The sequence below is a fragment of the Trichosurus vulpecula genome, chromosome 4, assembly GCF_011100635.1.
Source record: "Trichosurus vulpecula isolate mTriVul1 chromosome 4, mTriVul1.pri, whole genome shotgun sequence".
In the NCBI taxonomy this organism is placed as follows: Eukaryota; Metazoa; Chordata; class Mammalia; order Diprotodontia; family Phalangeridae; genus Trichosurus; species Trichosurus vulpecula.
In genome coordinates this window covers 189,370,512-189,380,465 of record NC_050576.1, presented here as the reverse complement: position 1 = coordinate 189,380,465, position 9,954 = coordinate 189,370,512, and the positions used below count along the sequence as shown (strand labels likewise).

The 9,954-nt window shown below is 42.2% G+C and overlaps 1 protein-coding gene across 1 annotated transcript; it reads left to right on the top strand.

Annotated features, from left to right (window-relative positions):
• The first annotated feature begins 8,298 nt into the window (after positions 1-8,298).
• On the top strand, positions 8,299-8,778 carry LOC118849086 (60S ribosomal protein L23a-like). The gene has a single exon (XM_036758165.1). The coding sequence runs from the start codon at positions 8,308-8,310 to the stop codon at positions 8,776-8,778; it is 471 nt and encodes a 156-aa protein (XP_036614060.1). The 5' UTR covers positions 8,299-8,307.
• Positions 8,779-9,954: the final 1,176 nt, after the last annotated feature.

The following is a 9,954-nucleotide window of genomic DNA, read 5'->3' as shown; positions in this document are numbered from 1 at the left end:
CCATCTTGGTATTACCATGAAAATGGTTTTGACCTCAAGGCCAAACTTTGAGAACCGTTGGACTATGCTCATTTAACAGATCAAGACATTGAGGCCCAGGAAGATGAAAAGGGACAGCCCAAGGCTGTGTCCTTACTCATTTTCCAAAGACCACCCCCATACAGAATCACTGCTATCGAGCAAGAGAGCTGGGATTCATGATGCGGTACAAAAAGAGCCAATTTGGAGACAAAGGGCCTGAGTTCAAACCCCACATCTGCCACCTAGCACCTGGGTGACCTTATGTGGGTCACATCTACTCTGTGGGCCTCAGCTTTCTCAAATGTAAAAAAACATCGGGGAGAGGTTGGACTAGCTTAGCCTACTGTATTCACAGACCCAGGACTCCTTCCAGCCTATCATCCTGCCTCCCAACTACGTGAAAATGATCTGAGACAAGTCACTTAACTTCTTAATTTCTTTGGGATTCAGTTTCTAGTTTATAAGATGGTGGGGAATGAGCAGAGGGATTGGGTTGGATGTTCTCTAAAGTCCCCTTCAGCTCTAAATCCAGCATCCCCTCTTCTTCTCCCCTCCCGCCCTTGTCCTGCCATCAAATATACACACAGCCCACAAACATATGCACACAAGATTTGAAGCTGGCCTAGTTAAACCTGCAGGGTCCCCAGTGTGTACAGGGCTACGAGTGTCATTCTTCTTCCCCAGACTCTGAGGTCAGAGAACAATCAGGGCCTTTGTCAGACAGGGGGATGCTCAAAGAGTGAGGTCACCCCCTTCTTTGTCCCTGAGCAGGGGAGACACAGGGGCTGAGGCCCAGCGGGGGCTGAGGCCTTTTCCCCTGGGGGCCTCTGGTTCAATGCTTCCTCCTGGGGGAAAAAGGGGGTGGGAAGTGAGAAATGAAAGAGTTGGTGAGATGAGGAACAGGGGATAGAAACATACTGATGAAGGCATAGAAAGGGAAAAAAAGGGCAGAATGAGTCAGAGATGGAGTGTAGAGAGAGAACACAGCAAAGAAAAGTCCCAGGGATGCTGAGTCACAGCCACAAGAACATTGTGATGACCCTCACCATTTGGAGATCCCAAAGCAATTAGCCATGGTGCCTACAAGAATTGTCCAGAGTCGTACAGAGGAGACAGAAGTAACTAAATAGAGCCACAATATCCTGACTCCCAATCCCCCAAACATGAGCCTCTTATAAAAGTGACTGAATAGAAAAACCGACTGCCACTGTACCAGCACTGCTAGTCAAAACACTGGAATCCAAGGAGCAAAAGGAGCAGGTGGTGAGGAGGAAGGGAGATGGGACCAGTTGCCCCTAGATCTTTTGGAAGAAGAGAGGCAAGGAACCTGTAGTATATGTCATTTGGCCAGAGGCCTGGACAACGGCAGTGACATGAGGTAGAGGGAGCTGTGCAAAAAGATGGGACCATTGTGTGGACAAGATGGAACTGTGAGGATTCTAAAGCTGAGGACTGCGATGGGGAAAATAAGTGCGCAAAAAACACTGGAGGAAGAGAGACACTGTCACTAGCGTCATAGAAGGATTGGCAGGAAGGGAGGATTTGGAGTCAGAAAACTGAGGTTTGGATCCTGCATCTCCCAGCCGCTAGCTGTGTGACCTTGGCCAAATCACCTTTTCTCTCTAGGCCTCATTTTCCTCTCTTTGTAAAAGAGGGAGTTGTTCTTATGATCTCTAATGTTTCTTCCAGCTCTGAATCCAATAATCTTATCAGATGACTTGTGGCCCTTCCTGCTTCAAAGCACAGGAACAGACTCAAGACTCAGAGTCAAGTCCAGAATCAATCAATAAACCTTTATTAAGTTCCTACTATGTACCAGGCACTGTGTTAAGTGCTAGGGACTGAAGAAAAGGCAAAAAACAGACTCTGGTCTCCAGGAGCTCTCAATCTAACAGATGAGACGCTTTGTTAACAACTATCTAAAAATAAAATACACAAAAGATAAACTGGAAATAACCCCAAAAGAAAAGCATTTAGAAGGACTCAGAAAGAAGGTGGAATTTTATCTGAGACCTTAAGGAAGAAAGCGAGGGAGGCCAGGAGGTGATGAGGAAAGAGCTTCCCAGTCAATTAAAATGTACAGACAGAAGATGGAGTCATGTGTGAGGAACAGCAAAGAGGCCAGTATCATCAGACTATAGAGTACATGGAGTAAGGTATAAGAAGACTTGAAATGTAAAAAGGGGTCAGGTTGTGAAAGGCTTTGAATGCCAAACAGAAGATTTTATTTTTGATTTCCTGCAGATAATAGGGGGTCAATGAACTTTACTAAATGGTGGGGGGGGGTGACATGGTCAGATCTGTGCTTTAGGAAGATTAATTTGACAGTTGAGTGGAATTTGGACTGGAGTAGGGAGAGACTTGAGGCAGGGAGACCAATCAGGCTACTGAAATAGTTCAGGTGTGAGGCGATGAGGGCCTGGACCAAGATGGTGGAAGGATTGGAGGAGAGAAGCAACAAGATTTGGCAAATGATTGGATATGGTGGCTGAGCGAGTGAGGATGACACCTAGATCGTGAGCTGGTGGGGGGATTGGGAGGATGATGGCACCCTCAACAGTAATGGGGAAGTTAGAATGAGAGGAGGATTTGGGCAAAAATGATAAGTTCAATTTGGGACATGTTGAATTTTAGATGTCTACAAAACATCCAATTTGAGATATCCAACAGTCAGTTGGGAATGTGGACTGATGTCAGGGCTGAGTAAGTAGATCTGAGAACCATTTACCTAAAGATGTATGTGCCAAATCCATGGGGGTTGATGAGATCTCCAAGCAAAATTGTATAGAAGCCGGTGAGCAGAATATTACAATTATTAAAGCATAACAAGGGCTCTGATGAGCACAGGGCCATAGGACTGGGCAAAAGTAGCCTAATGGTATTCAAAGGGCATTGGGTTTCAAAAATTCGATTCACTATTATTATCCCTACTTTGTGATCTATGGAGATGATGCCTGTGCTTTCAGTGACATAAAGAACTCCCCAATAAGGCAATTCCTTCTACTAGTACAGGTAATCATTCTCTGTAATTTATAGTCTTCAACACTGAGAGGTTTAGTAACTTACCTAGGGTCACAAAGCCAGTGTGTGTCAGAGGCAGGATTTGAACCCAGGCCTTCTCGGCTTCAAGACCAATTCTCTAAGCCATTATACCACCTCTTTGCCCAGGGAGAAGCAATGTTGCAACAAGACTCATGGTCCTCATCAAGGAGCTTAGAGATTGAGGAAGAAGATATGACATAAACCGATAGTTATGTACAACTTCACACGATCGGTGCATTTGAGAGGTGCCAGGTGCTCTCTGAGGTCTGAGGAAGAAAGTCATTACCACAGAGAAGAAAGAGATAAAGCAGGAGAGGCTTCCAGGAGGAGGTGCCAATTGAGTTGGGCTTTAAAGAAAGGGTCTAGCAGTATTAGGCATATTTCCCAAGGCATTCAAAGCCAGAGGGAAAGGTCTCAGATACCAAAAAAAAAAATCCTAGCAGCACTTATTGTAGTAACAAAGAGCTGGAAGCAAAGTGTTGTCCATTGATTGGGGAATGGATAAACAAACTATGGCATGTGAATTTAATGGAATATTACTGCACCAGAAAAAAAACCAATGAATATGAAGAACCCACGGTAACTTGGAAGACTCAAATGAACTGGCACAGAACAAAGCAAGCAGAGGAATTCAATGACCACAATAACTTAAAGGGAAACAACTTTGAAAGGCTAGAATTTTAATCAATGCTGTGACCGGTCTTGACTTTGGAAGTCTGACAGCGAAGTATGCCTCCTGCTTCTCAGCAGGAAGGTGGTGGACCATAGGTTTGGGATGAGGGAAGCATTGGCAGACATGGTCATTGTATTGATTTGTTTTGCTGGACTCTATCACCTAGTTACAAAGGCAGGCTCTGTTGGGGGCGGGTAGTCCTTGGGAATTGACAACCATATTTTTAAAAGCATCAATAAAACATTTATTAAAATAATAAATAAAGAATGGGTAGAAATTCAATAGACAAGGAGTGGGAGGTGGGCATTACTGTCATAGGGGACGTTCTGACTTGTGGCCAATCAGAGGTCTATCCATTATTAGCTGTATGACCTTGTGTAAATCTCAACCTCATCTATGAGATGGAGGTAATGTATGGTGGTGGATATAATGATGTATATTGGAAGGGGTGACAACGTCTAGTAAGACTGCACCGAGTGGATGATTGATGATAAAATCAGGGAGGGAGGAATGGGAGAAGAAGGAGGTTGATTAGCTAAAACAGTGCACCAAAGTAGCAGGTGGGGGTGGGGTGAAGGGGTAACGATGAAGGCAGGACAAAGTCAGACTCATGGTCAAAGACTCATTTGGCCTCCCTGTGCCTCAGCTTCCTTGTCTGGGAAAAGAGATAGTAGGACTTTGAGGCTTTGACTAAGGCTGGATTGAGTTGGTTAGAAGGTGAAGCTGCCCAGGGTGAAATTAGTTGTACTGAGCTCAGCTGGCCAGAAGGGGCTCTTGACCTGCTCTATCATCCTGAGCCTGCACCTCATGTAGGTTGCTTCAGATGTGGAGGGGAGAGGAATATGGTTTTGAGCTGAAATGTTCAGCTTTTTACTTGTAGAATATCCTGATCTTAGGAACTCCCTTCCCAGCAACCCCAGTGAAGCCATTGAAAACTAGATAAATGGGAGTGATGGAAAGGCCTGAACCTCGAATACTGAAACTTGATCCAGCCCCCAGTCTCGGCCCCACCTCCCTTCTTAGATCGATGTGAGAGCTGAGAATAGCCTTAGATGGGGTCAGGGAAGGGAGAGCCTCCTGAGACTAATTGCCCTAAATAAATGAGCAATTAAGGATGTTGCAGGAAGTATCTCGATGCCCCCCCCCCCATAACAACAACCCTTTACCCTGAGCAATCACTATAGTAACCGTAGCTCCCCCTCCCCAGTGACTGAGCCACATGATTTGCCTACACTGCTGTCAATCAGACTGGAGCACAGGGAGGAGGGACAGGCCACTCAGAGAAGGCAGTGGTCAGGGGACAGGAAAGGCCAGCAAGAGCCCCAGAGCTGGAGAGGGGAGGCAGAATGGCCAAGGTGATCAAGGATTCCGGATGAATCCCAAAGGGGATGGAGGAAGAGCTATCATGTCTACAGTCATGGTTTCCCAATCTATTTCCCAGAAGCCCTCGTTGCCCCTAGAGCAGGGAGCATGGGGGAGCAGAACTGTCGGCAGAAATGGAGAAGACACATTCCAACAGGGTCCCCATCTCCTCTAGCACCCCTCCCACCACTCACCCCCACCACACTTCCTGTAATGGCGTCTCAAATGGGGAGGCCATTAGTCCCCGCTCAGGGCAGCGCCTAAGTACTGTGGCTGATAAATATAACATGAGACCATCGATTAGAATCCTCCTTACTCACAGAGCTTACTCCTCATCTCCCTTAATGGCTCTCCCTCCCCCTCCCTGTTCCCACTAGATCCAACTGCCTCCCCCAGTGCTGAAATGGAGGCAGGGACTCATCTATCTCTCCGTTAACGGCCTAAGACTGCCGATCTTAGGGGAACAGGAATGAAGGACAAGGTGCCTTCCTAGCTCTGGAGTAAGAGGCAGGATGGAGGTAAATGTGCTAAAGAGGCCTAGCAGTGCCCTCATGTGGCACAGAGGTAAGCTCAGATCTCCCACATCCAACAAATGTCTCCTGGGCACCTATGTGGCACAGGCAGCATTGGGTGGGGATGAGGCTGCTGCAGATGGGGACAGGAGTGAGCATGTCCATCCACAGGGCCCTGAACCAGGTGTTTGAAAGACAGAACATGGTGAAATGTAGTGCCACTGTCAGGGGAATTCCTAGTCTAAAGAGGGAAGAAAAGTCCCTACCCTAGGGCATTCTGTCAGGGTCCCCACCAAGTGGTTCACCTAAGGGATCTGTCTAGATAGAATGATAACTCTTCTTCACTGTTTACACCAGTGTTTACAAAACACTTTCTCCACAGCAGACTGGTGAGACATAGAAGTATTGTTATGATCTCCATTATACAGATGGGAAAACTGAGACTCCAAAAAACTTAAGTCTTGAGTAATAGCTAAGTGGGTGCTAGAGTCAGAACAACTCAAGACCCACCTTTTTTTAATGTTCTTTTTTATTATAATTAACATTTTTAATTTTTAGTTTACTACACTCAGTTCCACATAATTTTGAGTTCCAGATTTTCCTCTCCCCCATTCCCCCCCCCAAACAGCATGGGCTATCTTCTATATATCTTCTACATATAACTGCACATTGAACTTATTTACACAATAGTCAAGTTATAAAGAAGAATTATGACCAATGGAATGAATCATGAGAAAGAAGAAGCAGAACCAAAAAAACAAAAACAAAAACAAAAGAAAAAAAAGGGAAAAAAAGGCAAGCATAAAGTGTGCCTTGATCTGCATTCAGAATTCATAGTTCTTTCTCTGTATGTAGATAGCGCTCTCTATCGTGAGTCCTTTGGAGTTGTCTTTGAACCTTGTATTGCTGAGAAGAGCCAAGTCTATCAAAGTTAGTCATCACAGAATCCATATATCTGTGGTTGTGTGTAATGTTCTCCTAGTTCTGCTCCGCTCACTCAGCATTACATCGTGTAGGTTTTTCCAGGTTATTATGAACTCCGTATCTTCCCCATTTCTTATATAGCACAATAGTCTTCCATTACCTTCATATACCATAACTTCTTCAGCCATTCCCCAGCTGATGGGCATTCCCTTGATTTCCAATTCTTTGCTACTATGAAAAGAGCCTCTAGAAATATTTTTGTACATATGGGTCCTTTTCCCACTTGTGTGATCTCTTTGGGATACAACCCTAGAAGTGGTATGCTGGATCAAAGGGTATGAACATTTTTATAGCCCTTTGGGCATAGTTCCAAATTGCTCTCCAGAATGGCTGGATCAGTTCACAACTCCACCAGCAATGTAACAACGTTCCAATTTTCCCACATCTTCTCCAGCATTTATCATTTTCCTGTTTTGTCATTTTAGCCAATCTGACAGAAGAGATGTGGTACCTAAGACCTGTTTTGATTTGCATTTCTCTAATCAGTAGTGATTTAGAGCATTTTTTCATATGCCTATAGATATCTTTAATTTCTTCCTCTGGAAACTGCCTGTTCATATCCTTTGACGATTTCTCAATTGGGGAATGACTTGTATTCCTGTAAATTTGGCTCAGTTCCCTGTATATTTTAGAGATGAGGCCTTTATGAGAGATACTAGTTGTAAAGATTTTCTCCCGATTTTCTGCTTCCCTCCTAATCTTTGTTGCATTGGCTTTTTTTATACAAAAACATTTCAATTTAACATAATCAAAATTATCCATTTTGCATTTTGTAATGCCCTCTATCTCTTGTTGGGTCATGAATTCTTTGCTTTTCCATAAATCTGATAGGTAAACTATTCCTTGCTTTCCCAAATTGCTTATAGTATCAGCCTTTATTCCTAAATCATGAACCCATTTTGACTTTATTTTTGTATATGGTGTAAGATACTAGTCTATGCCCAGTTTCTGCCCTACCATTTTCCAATTTTCCCAGCAGTTTTTGTGAAATAGTGAATTCTTAGCCCAGAAGCTAGATTCTTCGGGTTTATCAAAGATTAGATTGCTATAATCATTGACTACTGCAACTTGTGTACCTATCCTATTCCACTGATCCATGACTCTGTTTCTTAGCCAGTACCAGGTAGTTTTGATGACTGCTGCTTTATGGTACAGTTTAATACCTGCTATGGCTAGACCACCTTCCCTAGCATTTCTTTTCATTAATTCCCTAGATATTCTAGACCTCTTGTTCTTCCAGATCAATTTTGTTATTATTTTATCCAGCTCTGTAAAATAATTTTTTGGTAGTTCAATTGGTATGGCACTGAATAAGTAAATTAATTTAGGTAAAATTGTCATTTTTATTATATTAGCTCGGCCTAACCATGAGCAACTGATATTTTTCCATTTATTTAGATCTGACTTCATTTGTGTGAAAAGTGTTTCATAATTATGTTCATATAGGCCCTGGGTTGTCTTGGCAGATAGACTCCCAAATATTTTATAGTGTCTACGGTAACTTTGAATGGAATTTCTCTTTCATCTCTTACTGTTGGGTTTTGTTAGTAATGTATAGGAATGCCAAGGATTTATGTGAGTTTATTTTATATCCTGCAACTTTGCTAAAGTTGTTATTATTTCAAGTAGTTTTTTACTTGATTCTCTAGGATCCCCTAAGTAAATCATCATATCATCTACAAAAAGTGATAATTTAGGACCCTTTCCCCCAAGATGGCGCCGAAGGCGAAGAAGGAAGCCGTTGTCCCCCCCAAGACAGAGGCCAAGTCCAAGGCCTTGAAGGCCAAGAAGGCAGTGTTGAAGGGTGTCCACAGCCACAAAAAGAAGAAGATCCAAACATCCCCCACCTTTCGGCGACCCAAGACACTAAGACTTCGAAGGCAGCCCAAATACCCTCGGAAAAGTGCCCCTCGGAGAAACAAGCTGGATCACTATGTCATCATTAAGTTCCCCGTGACCACTGAGTCTGCTATGAAGAAGATTGAGGACAACAACACCCTAGTCTTCACTGTGGACGTCAAAGCCAACAAGCATCAGATAAAGCAGGCGGTAAAGAAGCTGTATGACATCGATGTGGCCAAGGTCAACACACTGATCCGGCCTGATGGAGAGAAGAAGGCCTATATCCGACTTGCTCCAGACTACGATGCTTTAGATGTTGCCAACAAAATTGGAATCATCTAAACTGTGTCCAGCTATCCCACTCCACCTACAATAAAAAGTTTTCCAGTAAAAAAAAAAGTGATAATTTAGTTTCTTCTTTGCCTATTCTAATTCCTTCAATTTCTTTTTCTTCTCTTATGGCTACAGCTAACATTTCTAGTACCAAATTGAATAGTAGGGGTGATAGTGGACATCCTTGTTTCACCCCTGATCTTATTGGGAATGCATGTAACTTATCCCCATTGCAAGTAATACTTGTTGATAGTTTTAGGTAGATGCTATTTATAATTTTAAGGAAGGCTCCATTTATTCCTATATTTTCTAGTGTTTTTAATAGGAATGGGTGTTGTATTTTGTCAAAGGCTTTTTCTGCATCTATTGAGATGATCATATTGTTTCTGCTAATTTTGTTGTTGATATGTTCAACTATGCTGATAATTTTCCTAATATTGAACCAGCCTTGCATTCCTGGAATAAATCCTACCTGGTCGTAGTATATTATTCTCGTGATAAGTTGCTGCAATCTTTTTGCTAATATTTTATTTAAAATTTTTGCATCAATATTCATTAGGGAAATTGGTCTATACTTTTCTTTCTCTGTTTTGACTCTTCTTGGTTTGGGTATTAGTACTATATTTGTGTCATAAAAAGAATTTGGTGGGACTCCTTCACCTATTTTCCCAAATAGTCTATAAAATATAGGAATTAATTGTTCTTTAACTGTTTGATAAAATTCACATGTAAAACCATCTGGCCCTGGAAATTTTTTCCTAGGGAGTTCATGGATGGCTTGGTCAATTTCTTTTTCTGAGATGGGGTTATTTAGGAATTTTACTTCCTTTTCTGTTAACCTGGGCAATTTATAATTTTGTAGATATTCATTCATATCCCTAAGGTTGTCAAATTTATGGGCATACAATTGGGCAAAATAATTCCTGATTATTGTTTTAATTTCCTCTTCATTGGAGGTGAATTCACCCTTTTCATTTTTGATACTGGTAATTTGATTTTCTTCTTTCCTTTTTTTAATCAAATTGACCAAAAGTTTATCAACTTTATTGTTTTTTTTTTCATAAAACCAGCTCTTGGTTTTATTTATTAATTCAATAGTTTTCTTGATTTCAATTTTATTAATCTCTCCTTTGATTTTCAGTATTTCTAATTTGGTATTTAATTGGGGATTTTCAATTTGTTCTT